Consider the following 16,492-nt stretch of genomic DNA (forward strand, 5'->3'; position numbering starts at 1 on the left):
TGGGTAGCTACATTCAGTGAATTAACCAGGACTGAAGAGCTGTACATTGGCTTGATCTGTGGCCTCGTTCTGCAATGACTGGTGGTACTATAGGGCTAGCTATTTCTTCAGAATATCTCCCTTTCTCAAAAAGATCACCCCTGTCTAGCCCGGAGAAAAGGAAGTTTTATTCCAACAGAAAGGAAAGAGTCCTGAATCTGCACTACAGCTACCTCCAATGGAGCTGCAGGTATGAAAAACCTTAAGGTACAACAGCCTTCTTGTGCTAAGACGAGAAGCTAAAGAGAAACCTCCACCTACATCCCTGGGAGATGTAGTGACATAGAAGAGGTATACACACAGTCCTGTAGAAGACAGCGCAACAGTTGTCACCGACTGTAGGAGTTCTCACTAATCCTAGGAGTTCACTACCCCTTCTACAGGCAAAGTATTGGAAGTTTTGCAGTGCTGTTTATAGACTATTCTTTTTTAATTCCTGCACACGTAAGGAAGGCACACATTTAAGAACATGCTTAAAAAGTTCCTTTTATACAGCCCCTTCTTCTAGAGCTTTCCCACTGACTCAACATTTAAAGATAGTTAGAACATTTCATACCCTCAATAAGGTTCAAACCCTGCCTTCTCCCCACTAAGATAACCCCATATCTGTAAAAATAAGTTGATCCATAAATAAATTTACAAGAGAAACATATGGAAACAGCCTTTATTTGTAGTCAGCTACATGAAAACAATGTCTTCCACTTCTATTCTTGCTCCTTTGGTAACTGACGATTTCCTACATTTTCTGCACCCACAAACCCAGCATTGTAACAAATCATGAGCAACATGAAGTTTCCTAACCTCCACCCAAACACACTTAATAATATAATTTGTATGTAGCTCTTGTTTTTAGCTTCCTGAGAATCTCCATAAGAGAGGATACTATTGAAGCTCACAATTTTGACTATTAAGGTGATCAGCATGAATAGTGCATATGCTTGTGGTGCAATTTCAAAACCTCAGCTCACGCCAGAGATGTACTTGACAAAAATGTTTTGTATTTTTAAAAAAATGCTCTAACAGAGAAAATCTCTCTTCCATAAAAGTACTTTTCTTTTCACATCTGCATTGATTAAACAAGGTTAAGAACATAGTTTTTCAAACTGAACCATCTTTTTTACAAAGGAAAAGCATCTTCTTAAACCCCCACTGCTCTCCAGTCAAGGGTACAGATAGTATTTATGATACCTCAATGCGATATCACAAAATAAACCTTAAATCAGACCGCATCAGAATCTAAATGAAGCTCATTAGTTTAAATTTACAAGAACCACCTTTAACTGAAACACCCACTACGATACATATATTCCCTGGAGCATACCTCATACATGACATTTTTGTTAACTTTATGTACAGTGTTTTACTGTAGTATTAAAACCACACACAGAAAATTTCTGTAGCCACATCAAAACTAGTTTAGTTTTCTTAACAGGGACAGCAGGCCTAAAGTCTAAATAAGAAAAGCACCAATAAGCAGAACAATGTATATTCATATCATTACATCTCAGAGTAAACAAATTAGCAGAGTATGTGCTGGCAAAAATATCCTCAAAATCCATGTTGTAACCTTTTAGGATCATTGTCATAATAGGACAAAAGAATTGGTACTCTTGAAAAACAACTTCATGTACAGGTCTTAAAATTCCTGTTGATTAAAAAACACAGGGCAAATGTATTTGGAACATGGTTTTTGTCTGTGAAAAGCAGGTGCCCATGGGGCACAAAGTTCTGTTATGTCAGCATCATTTTTCTGTGAATAGAGTGAAAGACAGACAACTTGGAGCTGAAAGAGAATAGAACGCTATACTGGCCTATACAGGGAAAAGTTAATGAGGCAGGAAGAAAAAGAAAAATAAGAAGTGAACAGACAACATTTAGGAAAGAGATGGAAATGCTGAAGGATGTTGGACTCTATGAATCAGTAAAGGCTCCTTCAAATGCAAATATTCTATGATTAAAAGAGATGCGGGAAAAAGATAAAAGAAAATAACTAGACAACATTTAATTAATTTATACCTCATTCTTCTTCCATTTGATTGTATGTCGATGGAAGTTGCTCTGTTAGTCTGGAAAGGGGAAGGTGGTAACCGCACTGGAGTCAGCCTGTTGCCCACTGCTAGGCAAGTAACTACGTTCATGTGGAAGAGATCTTTAAAACGTACAAGGCACTGCAGCTGATACTTTCCCCTTGTTTCAAGCCCTCTTTTCGCTATGAAAGGCCTATTGTGCAATTAAATAAGGAGAGATTCTTCAAAATGCTAGGGCATTAACAATAAGATGTGTCCTGCTGTTGACACACAGATTTATTCATATTTGGAAAAAGCCCACCTTTTAAAACAGAAAAAAAGCCATGAAAGGAATATGGAAAGGAGGGGTATGCAACACAGTGTTTTTAATTAATGGTGAGTTAACCAAGGGGCATAGAAATGACTGTTTCCATTGGCTACATCAGAGCTGATCCTGACGTTTACCTCACGGACATAGGAAATGACTGCATACGCAGCAAACTATTGCAGCCTTGCTTGAAACACACAGATAAGTGTGTCCCTATTGTTCAGTCCTCTTAAATTTCTCCTTTCCCAGATCCCAGCAATTTCTCAATGCCAAAGTTCAGACTGACACACCCAGAAAACTAAATACAATAGCTGTTTCAATGCAAGGCAGCTAGACTAGCCAGGAATGCATTTTAACATAGCTTTCCTCTCAAAGAACAGCAGTCAGCAGTAACTTCACTCCCCACCTCTGAATGGCAGTCAATCCCATAGCAGCTGGATCTACTCCTCACAATAGCAATTGAACTGGTGCATTTCAACCACACTACGCAGCCTCTGAAACAGAACTGTGAAATCTACAAAGCAATCCAGCCCTATGCTCAGTCCACTGCTCCAAATATTCTGACTCCACAGTATTCATGTCATTCGGTTTTCATGTGCGTCCCTAGTGTTTTTCAAAGGGATGGAGGGTATTTTTGCTGGAATAGTATGCTGGCTGGTCTCAGAACATTCTCACACAACCCGCACCAATTGTCCAAGTCCAAAAAATTATTTAGGTTACAGGATGCATGACTTTTACTCAAAGAGCCAGTCAACAGACCCTTTTGTTAGGATGTGCTTGGAAATCAATGCATTTATGTAGCAAACATTTTTGCAATCTCTGAACAGAGCTGGGAATCAGACTGTCAACTTTATGTCTGTGGTTTATAAAAGTGCTAATGGGGCAAGCAGGGGAAATATGTTTCCATTGATGCATGATATTTCTGGTATTGTACATTTAATTTCCTAAAGCTTACTACTATTATTATTACAGATAGCCACTTCATTTGCCTGTTAATTTCAGCACACCCTTTACCATGGCCCCAATACCATCAAAGATGTGATGTAATTCCGTTTCACACATAAATGCTGGGGTAGTAACCATCTTGTTATTCACGTCTACATGAGCTTCGTGGAAGAGAGTTAAGGAAAACACAGCCAACCTAGTATTTGCAGATGCTGTCTGCAGAATGAAACACCACCACCTACATCTTCAATAAATATCTTCCCCAACCCCCAAGTAATGTAAAGGTGGTCATAGCTGTAGCCTCGGAATGGAGATGTTCTACTTATTTTTTCAGAAATACCAGTATTGTACCAATGGGGAAAAGAGTATTAATGATTACATGAGAAAATGGGAAACTCCTTGCTTAGAAGTTAATGCTTCAGGGTAAAGATGTCTTGGTCACGGCTTTAGACTTTTGGAAAAAGAAAGAAATGAATTTCAAACAAAACTGACTAGTTATGGGGTCCTTTTCCATTGATAGATTGTACTTGTAGGCCATTATAATATAGCACTTCTGACTTAACCGCTGCACTGGTTGTGCCAGAGGAATTTTCAGGCAACAACTGAGCACCATGTGTAAGGATTCAGCCACACAATTAACTTGATAAATCAATGGGAATAATGTTGCCTAATCCACATGTATCATACTACAGTATAGTCCTACCAGACTATCAACAGTTAAGCATCAACTCTGTGTATTTTTGCAACTGTGCTGACTTATACATTAAGAATAGTAGTGTCCCTCAACACTTGGTCATGGATTATTAATTGGAAAGGATATAGTTACTTCTTTTACACAGTGTTTTCCTCCCAGTGCTTTAATGGCTACTGCAGTTCCGGCATAAGGCCATTTCCCATCTTCCTCTTCTTCATGTCCCACAGTAACTTCAGCACCAGGAAGTACTTTTGCAGCCAACACTGGTGAAATGCAGCACAGGCTGCAAGAAAAATAAAAAAGGTTACTCCAGTGAGACTACTTCTTAAAAGAACGAATTATAATTATGAAGCTTCAAATGCACATGTATTTAAAGATCATAAAGTCAAACATGAAAAGGTAATTTCTTTCCAACTACGTCAGGCTTTTCCTGGCAAGCAAGGTAAACTTTTTCTTAGCTTCTCTTTCTTCCTACCATCTTGAAAGAAGATTTTTTTTTTTTCAAATGAACCACTAATAAATGCAAGGCTGAATACATTTTTTCTAGCTCAAAGACTAACATCCACCCACTTACCTAGCATTTGTTTTATCTCTGCTCTTATAGAAATTATCAACTACACAACAGCACTTTCAATTGCTCCTCTAAATGTACCATACCCAATGCTCCTAGAACGTACATACCCAATGGGTTTCCCAGCTTTGTGGAACTCCTTCAGGACACGTTCAACCTCTCCATTCACTTTGCAATCCTTCCCATCCACAGCAAAGGTGGAACTGCCACAACAAGAAGCTTTCGTTAACACCTCAATATAATGCTATGACTTTATATGTGGACACTCAGAGCAGCTCTCAATGGACATCAGAAATGGAAAATGGATACTAATGCTTCACTGAGTCAAGTAACAAATTATAAACCACAAATCTTAGTTTTAACTAAGTACTAAGTGTTCTAACATTTTGCAGAAAAAGTATAGCAATGTTACCAGATTTTCAGATCATTACCAGAACAGAACAAATAATTTCTTATGACGACACAGCAAGGAACATCCTAGAAGAAGCCATTTCATAGAATCGTAGAACCACAGGGTTAGAAGCAGTGGTGAGCTGGAGCCGGTTTGCACCGGTTCGCTAGAACCGGTTGTTAAATTTAGAAGCCCTTTTGGAACAGGGGACAGGGGAGGGGGGTGGATGGGACAGGGGTCCGGGGGGGGGGGGGCGGCGTCAAGGAACGTGGGGGGGTTGGATGGGGCAGGAGTCCCGGGGGGTGGGCAACGACCCCCTTGTGGGGTGAGGAGGGAACCCGTTGTTAAGATTTTGGCAGCTCATCACTGGTTAGAAGGGACCACAAGGATCATCTGGTCTAACCCCCTGCCAAGATCCAGGATTTATTGTGTCTAAACCATCCAAAACAGATGGTTAAAAAAAATACACTCAAATTTCTCAAAAGAATCAAAGAGAATAAGAAGACTAATTGGTCACAAGACACATGGGGTTTCACTTGGCTAATCCATGAACTTTTTGAAAGGAAATTATTTAGTGATTAGTTTAATACTATCCCAACACTTTCTATATAGATTGAGGCAGAAAGAAGTAAGAGAAAGATACTGAAGATGATCTAAAATTAAAAGTTTTATAAACTTCACTACTTCCCTCTATTATGCCCCCAAAACCACCACCACACCACCACAGAGAAAGGAAAGGGTTTTTTTTTTTAATGTGGCGTGTAAGCACTAGAACTGCTGCCTAGTTTTGGTGGGAAATTTTTCAGTGTGGAATTTTCAGATTGCAAAATGGCACACTAACAATAATAAGAATTATGTAGGGAAACCCCCGCCCACCCATCCATGTGCAGCACTGAAAATGTTATACTATGGAAATCCCCAAACAATTTGAAAGAAGTCTTCCTTAGCTCCAACGGCTCTCAACCTTTCCCAACTACTGTACCTCTTTCAGGAGTCCGAGTTGTCTTGCGTACCCTCAAGTTTCTCCTCACTTAAAAACTACTTTCTTACAAAATCAGACATAAAAATACAAAAATGTCACAGCACACTAGTACTGAAAAATTGCTTACTTTCTCATTTTTACCATATAATTATAACTAGGGCTGTCAAGTGATTAAAAAATTAAGCAGGATCAATCGCACTGTTAAACAATAATCGAGTACCATTTATTTAAAGATTTTTGGATGTTTTCTACATTTTAAAATATATTGATTTCAATTACAACACAGAATACAAAGTGTACAGTGCTCACTTTATATTAGTATTTCTTATTACAAATATTTGCACTGTAAAAAACCAAAATAAATAGTATTTTTCATTTCACCTAATACAAGTACTGTAGTGCAATATCTTTATCATGAAAGTTGAACTTACAAATATAGAATTATGTACAAAAAAATTGTATTCAAAAATAAAAAAATGTAAAATTTTAGAGCCTGCAAAAGTCCACTCAGTCCTACTTCTTGTTCAGCCAATCACTTAGACAAACAAGTTTGTTTACATTTGCAGGAGATAATGCTGCTGGCTTCTTGTTTACAATGTCACCGGAAAGAGAGAACAGGCGTTCGCATGGCACTGTTGTAGCTGGCGTTGCAAGGTATTTACATGCCAGATGCGCTAAAGATTCATATGTCCTTTCATGCTTCAACCACCATTCCAGAGGACATGCATCCACACTGATGACGATTTCTGCTCGATAACAATCCAGAGCAGTGCGGACTGATGCATGTTCATTTTCATTATCTGAGTCAGATGCCACCAGCAGAAGGTTGATTTTCTTTTTTGGTGGTTTGGTTCTGTAGTTTCCGCATCGGAGTGTTGCTCTTTTAAGACTTCTGAAAGCATGCTCCACGCCTCGTCATTCTCAGATTTTGGAAGGCACTTCAGATTCTTAAACCTTGGGTCGAGTGCTGTAGCTATCTTTAGAAATCTCACATTGGTACCTTCTTTGCATTTTGTCAAATCTGCAGTGAAAGTGTTCTTAAAATGAACAACATGTGCTGGGTCATCATCCGAGACTGCTATAACATGAACTATATGGCAGAATGTGGGTAAAACAGAGCAGGGGATATACAATTCTCCCCCAAAGAGTTCAGTTACAAATTTAATTAACGCATCATTTTTTTAACGAGCTTCATCAGCATGCCCTCTGGAAAGGTGGCCGAAGCATGAAGGGGTATATGTATGTTTAGCATATCTGTCACGTAAATAGCTTGCAATGACAGGGGGACAGTGTGGCACAATAAGTAAGGCATTGGACTGAGAATCCAGAGACCTTGGTTCTGTTCTCAACTCTGCTACTGGCCTGCTGGGTGACCTTAGCTAAGGGCATGGCTACACTTGCAGATGTAGAGCCCTTTGAGTTAAACCAGCCTTCGGAGAGCGCAGTAGGGAAAGCGCTGCAGTCTGTCCACACTGACAGCTTCAAGCGCACTGGTGTGGCCACATCTGCGGCACTTGCAGTGGCATTGGGTGTGGTGCATTATGGGCAGCTATCCCAGCATACAAGTGACTGCAACGTGATTTTCAAATGGGGGGAGTGGAGTGTGACAGGGATTGTGTTGTGGGGGAAGAGAGAGAGGGAGTTTTTGGGAGGCTGAGAGCATGTCAGCATGCTGTCTTGTAAGTTCAGACAGCAGCAGATCCCCCCCCTCCCCACCCCCCCCACCCACCCCCCTCTCTCTCTCTCTCTCACACACAGCATTCCATAGTAATGGTTGCTTTGTCTCGGAGCACATAAGCATGCCGGCTGTTAGAAATGGAGCTTTCAAAGGGCATTTCTGCATTCCTACAGTGATTCAAAAACAATGAGAAGAGTGGCCACTTGACTTAAGGGGATTATGGGACATTTCCGGAGGCCAGTCAGAATGCAGTAATGCAACATCTCGTTCACACTGACACCCAGGCGTTGTAGCCAAGGCACAGCAAACGTTATTCCACTCGCCTAGGTGGAGTACCATGAGCGCTCTACGTGCCTTGCCAGTGTGGACGGGTAGTGAGCTAGGGGGCCCGGGACTGCTTTAATGCACTCTAACTCACAAATGTAGCCAAGCCCTCAGTCACTTCATTGTATTGTTTTTGCGGGCTCCAGTGGTGCAAAGGGTTAGCGCACCTTACTTATAGAGCAGTGCTGCATGGAGTGATGCTGAGGTTGTGAGTTCAAGCCTCATCTGGAGCACCAGTTGTTTTTTTCTTGGGAGGGTTGTGAAGCACTGGAATGGGTTACCTAGGGAGGTGGTGGAATCTCCTTCCTTAGAGGTTTTTAAGGTCAGGCTTGACAAAGCCCTGGCTGGGATGATTTAGTTGGTGATTGGTCCTACTTTGAGCAGGAGGTCCCTTCCAACCCTGATATTCTGTGATTCTATGACACCTACAAAAGTGCCATGCAAATGCCTATTCTCACTTTCTGGTGACATTGTAAATAAGAAGAGGGCAGCATGATCTCCTGTAAATGTAAACAAACGTGTTTGTCTTAGTGATTGGTTGAACAAGAAGTAGGACTGAGTGGACTTGTAGGCTCTGAAGTTTGACACTGTTTAGTTTTTGAGTGCAGTTATGTAACAAAAGAAAATTTACATTTGTAAATTGTAGTTTCACAACAAAGAGATTGCACTACAGTACTTGTATGAGGTGAACTGAAAAATACTATTTCTTTTGTTTATCATTTTTACAGTGCAAATATTTGTAATCAAAAATAATATACACTTGGATTTCAATTACAACACAAAATAAAATATATATGAAAATGTAGATAAACATCCAAAATATTTAATAAATTTCAATTGGTATTCTATTTAACAGTGTGATTTAAACTGCGATTAATCGCGATTAATTTTTAAAATAACAACATAAATCAATTGGAACATAAATATCGTACTTTCATTTCAGTGCATAGTACATAGAGCAGTACAAATAAGTTATTGTCTGTATGAAATTTTAGTTTGTACCAACTTTGCTAGTGTAGCCTGTTGTAAAACTAGGCAAATTTCTAGATTAGTTGATGTACCCCCTGGAAGACCTACGCATATCCCTGGTTGAGAACCACTGGGGTAGACTATGTAAATTAACATATTTTACAAAAAGGCCACTAACTGTTTCCTATTATTACTGTCTGAGTTATGCATAAAGGATTTCTGTATCACTTTACTTAACTTGGCACTCACAGGTTTTTAGCAGCTCCGAATCCACCAGGGAATATCACAGCATCATGGTCCTTTGTATTAAGTTTAGCCAGGTCTGTGATTTTACCACGAGCAACCCTTGCTGATTCCACTAAAACGTTTCTTGAAAGAACAAGAAATAAAGCAATAAGAGGAATGAAACCAGTGCATACAAGTGTGGTGAAACTGTGTAAGAAAAGGGTGTTATTTTTGAAGAGTTGAAAATAATGACCCTGAATAACTACAGCTGCTTCTGAAACAGAACTGGAATATACAGTACCCATGAGCAAGGAGTGGGATAAGTCACAAGACAAAGAATCTAAGTTTTTCTCACATACAAAATATTAGTAGGCATAAAGTTAAACACTTTGGGAAAATTGCTACTAGTAAATATTTAACACAGGGCATAACTCCTGCAGCACGTCCCTGTGGCACAAGCTCAAGAAGCAGGAGCCATCTTGTGCAAATTAAATGTAGCTCTTACCTTGATTCAGCCTCAGCTGGTTGTCCTTTGCTGTGGTCAATAACATGCATCTGAGGAATATCTGGGGCATACATCTGAACTTCAGCTCCCCCACGACTCAGGTGAACCAAAATACTACAAAATAGGTAAAAATATGATGAAAGCCTTAGAAGAGAGGGAGTCTTAAGGAGCCAGTTAGAGAAGGTTTTTATCTGGCTCTGAGTCCTACCAGAAATATATTATGTTTTGGAAAACAGTACTGACAAAATAGCATAAAAAATGACCGCAAAGTGTCAGTTTTTAGGGAACGTATAGGGCAGTGGTCCCCAAACTGTGTGGTGAGCCCCCCCAAGGGGGTGCGGAGGAACATTTGAGGGGGTGCCCGCAGCAGGACCTGGGCCAATGCCCACAGGGAGTGGGAGGGAGCACCACTCCAGCCCAGCTCCACCTCTAGCCACAGCTCCTTGCCCATTCCCAGTTCTGTCCCCAGCTCTGCCTTCAGCCCACGTGTTCCTCTGCAGACCCAACTGTGTGTGTGTGTGGGGGGGGGGGGGGGCGGGGGCGCCACACAGACAGACAGATTCTATTACTGGTAAGGGGAGGGGCACGACAGGAAAAGTTTGGGCACCACTGGTATAGGGCATTTATTATAGTCTGTAAAGGGGGGGAAGTGAGGTGGAAGACTAGATGAGCTTCAGTTGTTACCTTAAACCCCTTTGATTGCCATGTTATTTACTCTTGTTATAGAAATCAGTACAGTCTTCCTTCAGAACTTTAAGAAGAGTCCAAATGTCTCACAAAAGGGCATTAAGATCAATGTCCCATTATCTGATATACAGTGTGATAGGTTAAACTCAATGTGAATATTAACAATCCTGGCACTGGAACTTGGCCCAGAAAGGTGATTATGAAATAAGTAAAGTCTGTGGTCTTGCTTCCTAAGCTGGAAACGCTAGAGCAGCAGCTAGCTCTTGGGAGAGAAGGATTGTTGACCAATAGCTCGTTGCTCTGGCTTAGCATGTGGTGGTGATGGAGTCTGCCCACTCCTCCTCATCCGGAAGCATCCAGTATGAGAACTTAAGGAGGATCATAAAGCTGAGACAAAATGGTGGATTTTCATGGGGTATGGAAAGAACCAACCCTGGGAGAAAACCACACACCATCAAGGCTCTTCCAGGGTAGTACCGACAGCCCTGGGAAACTGGAAATTAATTAAAGAGAATAAAATGCTCTAATCATGTGAAGAATACTTTTCTGGACTCTGCAATAATGCAAAGCTGCTTACGCTGAGGCCTCATGGATTTCCGTACCATCATACACACCACATCCAGACAAGACCTGCAAAGAGAAAATCAAACAATATTTCAGACAAAATATGTATTTTTCTGCATCGGTCTTCACTGCAGAAGATGTGGGGCAGATTCCCACACCCATCCATTCCTTTCAGGTGATAAATCTGAGAAAGTTACCCAAACTGAGATGTCAATACAGGAGATTTCGGAACAAACTGATAAATTAAAGTGTCACTGGGTCCAGATGGTATTCAACGAAGAGTTCTGTAGGAACTCAGATATGAAATTGCAGAACTACTAACTGTGGTAAGTAATCTATAGCTTCAATCTGTACAAGATGACTGAAGGGTAACTAATGTAATGCCCATTTTAAAAAAAGGCTCCAGAGGCAATCCGGGCATCTATAGCTTCAATCTGTACAAGATGACTGGAGGGTAGCTAATGTAAGGCCCATTTTTTAAAAAAGGCTCCAGAGGTAATCCTCGCAATTAGAGACTGATAAACCTAACTTCAGCACCAGGCAAATTGCTTGAAATGACAGTAAAGAACAAAATTATCAGATACATGGATAAACACGATATGTTGGGGAAGAGTCTTTTGTAAAAAGAAGTCATGCATCACCAATCTATTAGAATTCTTTGAGGGTATCAACAAGTATATGGACAAAGGTGATCCAATCAATACGGTGAGTAAACTTTCAGAAAACCTTTGACAAGGTCATCACCAAAGGCTCTTAAGCGAACTAAGCAGTCGTGGGATAAGAGGAAAGGTCCTCTCATGGATCAGTAACTGGCTAAAAGATAGGTTTCAGAGCAGCAGCAGCGTTAGTCTGTATCCGCAAAAAGAAAAGGAGTACTTGTGGCACCTTAGAGACTAACCAATTTATTTGAGCATGAGCTTTCATGAGCTACAGCTCACTTCATCGGATGCATTCAGTGGAAAATACAGTGGGGAGATTTATATACACAGAGAACATGAAACAATGGGTGTTACCATACACACTGTAACAAGAACTACAATACCCACCTGCTGAAGTGAAGAAACAGACTGACAGAGCCAGAAGAGTACCCAGAAGCTACCTACTACAGGACAGGCCCAACAAAGAAAATAACAGAACGCCACTAGCCATCCCCTTCAGCCCCCAACTAAAACCTCTCCAACGCATCATCAAGGATCTACAACCTATCCTGAAGGACGACCCATCACTCTCACAGATCCTGGGAGACAGACCAGTCCTTGCTTACAGACAGCCCCACAACCTGAAGCAAATACTCACCAGCAACCACAAACCACACAACAAAAACACTAACCCAGGAACCTATCCTTGCAACAAAGCCCATTGCCAACTGTGTCCACATATCTATTCGGGGGACACCATCATAGGGCCTAATCACATCAGCCACACTATCAGAGGCTCGTTCACCTGCACATCTACCAATGTGATATATGCCATCATGTGCCAGCAATGCCCCTCTGCCATGTACATTGGCCAAACTGGACAGTCTCTACGTAAAAGAATAAATGGACACAAATCAGACGTCAAGAATTATAACATTCAAAAACCAGTCGGAGAACACTTCAATCTCTTTGGTCACTCGATTACAGACCTAAAATTGGCAATTCTTCAACAAAAAAACTTCAAAAACAGACTCCAACGAGAGACTGCTGAATTGGAATTAATTTGCAAACTGGATACAATTAACTTAGGCTTGAATAAAGGCTGGGAGTGGATGGGTCATTACACAAAGTAAAACTATTTCCCCATGTTTATTTCCCCCCCACCCCGCTGTTCCTCAGACGTTCTTGTCAACTGCTGGAAATGGCCCACCTTGATTATCACTAAAAAAGGTTCCCCCCGCCCCACTGGTAATAGCTCACCTTACCTGATCACTCTCGTTACAGTGTGTATGGTAACACCCATTGTTTCATGTTCTCTGTGTATATAAATCTCCCCACTGAATTTTCCACGGAATGCATCGATGAAGTGAGCTGTAGCTCATGAAAGCTTATGCTCAGATAAATTGGTTAGTCTCTAAGGTGCCACAAGTACTCCTGTTCTTTTGGCTAAAAGATAGAAAACAAAGCGTAGGAATAAATGGTTGGTTTTCACAATGGAGAGAGGGAAGTAGAAGGGACCCCCAGAATCTGTACTGTGACCAGTGCAGTTCAATATATTCATAAACGATCTAAGAAAAGGGCGAACAGTGCGGTGGCAAAATTTGGAGATGATACAAAATTACCCGAGAATCTTGGGCCAAGATAGTTAAGTTCAAAGCTGACTGTAAAGATTACAAAGAGATCTGACAAAACTGGGTGACCGGGCAACAAAATGGCAGATGAAACTCAGTGTTGAAAAGTGCAAAGTAACACATACTGGGAAAAATAATCACAACTATACGTACAGAACAATGGAGTCTAAATTAGCTGTTACCATTCAAGAAAGAGATGGATAGTTCTCTGAAAATTTTCACTCAATGTGCAGCGGCAGTTAAATAAACGAACAATGTTAGATATCACTAGGAAAGGGGTAGATAATAACACAGAAAATATCATATTGCCACTATATAAATCCATGCTATGCTCACATGCTAAATACCGCACACAATTCTGGTAACACAATCTCAAAAAAGATGTATTAGAACTGGAAAAGGTGCAGAGAAGGGCAACAAAGATGACTAGAGATATGCAACAGCTTCCATATGAGGAGAGATTAATAAGACTGGGACTGTTCAGCTTAGAAAAGAGACTACTAAGGGGGGATATGAGAGAGGTCTATAAAATCGTGACTGGTGTGGAGAAAGTGAACAGGAAAGTATTACTTACTCCTTCACATAACACAAGAACTAGGGACCCGATTAAATTAATAGGAAGCAGGTTTAAAAACAAAACAAGGAAGTTCTTTTTAACACAACACACGGTCAACCTGTGCAACTCATTGCCCAGGATGCTGTGAAGGCTAAAAGTACAACTGAATTAAAAAAAGAATTAGATCTATTCATGGGGGATAGGTCCAGCAACGGCTACTAGCCAAGGTGGTCCGGGACGCAACCCGATGCTCTCAAGATCCCTAAACTGCCAAAGACCAGAAGCTGGGACTGGATGACGGGATGGATCACTTAAAATTGCCCAGTTCTGTTCATTCCCTCTGGGGCACCTGGCATTGGCCACTGTCCGTAGACAGGAAACTGGGCTGGATGGACCTTTGGTCTGACCCAGTATGGCCGCTCTTATATGCTTAAGCATTATGCCCTGTGTTAATACAGCAGTACCCAGAGTGGGTATCCTAACAGGGGGGAGGCAGAACATTTCAGCTCCAGGACTCTGCTTGGTGGGTGGCCAGTCTCCTTCAACTAGCATTACCCTTTCCACACTCTTAAAAGCCAAGTAATCTGTACTAATCGCACAAAGATTCCCGCTGGATCGCCACCCGCTGCAGAGCGGGCTCTAACCAGGCAACTAACCCCGCGCACCCGGCACCCGCCCCAGCCCAGGCCAAGCAGAGGACACCAGTGCAGAAGCAGGCAGCGAGAGGGTCACCTTGGGCTTATCACCCGCCCTGGGGAGGGGGGGAAGGCGGCTCCCCAAGTGGAAAACGCCTCCCCGCCCAGCCCCCCAGCATGGGCTGCGCTGCCCAGCCCGCCCCTCGCCCGGAGCCTAGGGCCGCCCCGCCGCAGCTGGCGCTAAGCCCTGCTAAGGGGCCCAGCTCGACCCCGGCCCCAGGGGGGAGCCGAGCCCAGCCCCGCCGGAGTCCCCCCGTCCCGCCCGCGGCCGGGCCGCACCCACCACGGCCACCCGGGCCCCGCGCAGGCGGCGGGCGGAGCCGTGGAGCGAGGCTCGCCCGCTCGGGGCCGCCCGCAGCAGCAGCCGCGCCGCCAGCATGGCCGGGCTCAGGGGAGGCGCGGGCGGGAGGCGCCGGGCGGGTGCAGCAGCGAGCCCCAGGGCGCGGCCGGCCGGGCCTTGCAGCCGCACAGCGCCGGCTAGAGGCGGGAGGTCCCCGCCCGCTGCTACGGAGCCTGCTGCTCGGCCGGGGCCGGGCTTCGCCCTCTGCCTGCTCCGTGCTGGGCGTCTCAGGGCACCCGCAGAGCGCCCTGGGCGCCGGCCACAGCCACTCGTGCCTCGCCCCCATCCTCTCCTCAGCCCGCCCCCGCTGCCCCCTTCTTGGTGTCTCCGCTGGGGCCCGCCGGGAGCCCCACGACCACCTGCAGGACTGCGAGCTCAGCCCGGGTAGCGTGACCAGGCAGCCAGTGAGAAAAATCTGGACGGGGGGGGTAATAGGAGCCTATACAAGAAAAAGACCCCCAAATCGGGACTGTCCCTATAAAATCGGCAGGTCTAGTCACCCCAATCCCGGGTAGCAAGTGCTAGATGCCCAGCAGTAGTTGGAGGATCAGACCCCCCAGATCATTGACCATCCCGACCTGCCTTTGCAAAAAGCGCTGTATAAATTTAATGAATTTTAATAATTATTCACATTGAAACTTGGTGCTAACCTTTCAGACCCCTCCTTCAAAAATGCCCACACCCAAGACACATTTTCATGGGATTTACGATTAAGCTCAAGTTTGGGGTGCTAGGTCTCATAGTTGCTGTTTTCCTTGAAGCCACAGCTCCTGAAATCATGTACCTACAGCACCCCAGCTTTTTGTTTGGTGTTTGTTTTTTTAAAACAGAGGTTTCTTGCCTTCTTGGTTGCAGAGTAAAGCTTGAAAACATTAGCTGACTGTTCCTGCATTGTTCAAAGATTAGAAGACAAATAAAAATCCAAAAATACCTTATTTCTTTTTTAAATCTCACAATTTTTGAATACTCAGGTTTTGCTAAAATTGTTAGTTCACTCTTACAGCTAAAATAAACCCAGGCATCAGAAGCTCAGTAGTAGGGTAAATGTGGCACATAAGTGATGTGCAGCAAGAGGCAAAGATCAACACACAGACCAGTTAGGCCAAATATGTTCAACATGCCCCTCATGCAGAGGCTCAGGACCCCCTTCACTGCAGCTTCTCTTGTACAAAATATTCTTTTTTCCCTCTGAAACCAGGAGATCGTCTGTACATTTTGTGGAAAGTCCCTTAAAAATATTCCATGGATATTTTGTTTCTTATGCAGAGAGAGGAAATGCCACAGAGATGCTGCCAAAACCCTTACAGCTCTTCCCCCCCCGCCCCCCTTAATTCCTGCTCCTTGAAGTCCAAACTACTGGCTTAAAGATAATAATTCTGTACTTATATCTTCCATAACACTTCTCATCCAAGCACTTTACATAGGAGATCAGAAGAGGGAAATAGTAAGAAAAAACACAAACTTGCACCAGCTTAAAGCTATTTTAGACCCTTAAATTAGTTTAAACATTTTATTTCAGTTTAAGTAGATATGGGTATGTTTTTTACAGGATTAAGATAAAATATACATTCAAAATTAAATAAGCACAGCTACAAAGATAGTTGCATGGATCTAACTAAATTGGGTTAAAAATACACCTTTAAACTGGTGCAAGTGTGTGTAGACAAAGTCTGATCCTGCAAAATGTAGGCAAGTGGGTAGCCACATTGACTTCAATAGCACTT

General features: G+C 42.7%; 1 protein-coding gene across 2 annotated transcripts; it reads right to left on the reverse strand.

Moving 5' to 3' along the window:
- Positions 1-687: 687 nt before the first annotated feature.
- GATD3 (glutamine amidotransferase class 1 domain containing 3) lies at positions 688-15,055 on the reverse strand. 2 transcript variants are annotated; one of them, XM_043538119.1, is made up of 7 exons: positions 14,712-15,055; positions 10,922-10,974; positions 9,658-9,771; positions 9,177-9,296; positions 4,694-4,786; positions 4,139-4,295; positions 688-3,483 (listed from the first exon to the last, which is right to left on the reverse strand). In XM_043538119.1, the coding sequence occupies exons 1-7, from the start codon at positions 14,805-14,807 to the stop codon at positions 3,355-3,357; spliced, it is 762 nt and encodes a 253-aa protein (XP_043394054.1). In that variant the 5' UTR covers positions 14,808-15,055; the 3' UTR covers positions 688-3,354. The 2 variants fall into 2 exon arrangements, with proteins under 2 accessions (XP_043394054.1, XP_037758917.1); XM_037902989.2 differs by lacking the exons at positions 10,922-10,974; positions 14,712-15,055 and adding an exon at positions 10,342-10,884.
- Positions 15,056-16,492: the final 1,437 nt, after the last annotated feature.

The sequence above is a fragment of the Chelonia mydas genome, chromosome 1, assembly GCF_015237465.2.
Source record: "Chelonia mydas isolate rCheMyd1 chromosome 1, rCheMyd1.pri.v2, whole genome shotgun sequence".
In the NCBI taxonomy this organism is placed as follows: domain Eukaryota; kingdom Metazoa; phylum Chordata; order Testudines; family Cheloniidae; genus Chelonia; species Chelonia mydas.

What these genes read in the sequence shown, in the direction of transcription:
- GATD3 (XM_043538119.1), bottom strand. Translation starts at nt 14,807, where the DNA reads ATGCTGGCGGCGCGGCTGCTGCTGCGGGCGGCCCCGAGCGGGCGAGCC. An exon ending in GAAATCCATGAGGCCTCAGC is followed by an intron (nt 9,772 to 10,921) that starts GTAAGCAGCTTT and finishes CCTATTTTGTAG; the next exon opens with TATTTTGGTTCACCTGAGTC. An exon ending in CCAGCTGAGGCTGAATCAAG is followed by an intron (nt 9,297 to 9,657) that starts GTAAGAGCTACA and finishes TGTTCTTTCAAG; the next exon opens with AAACGTTTTAGTGGAATCAG.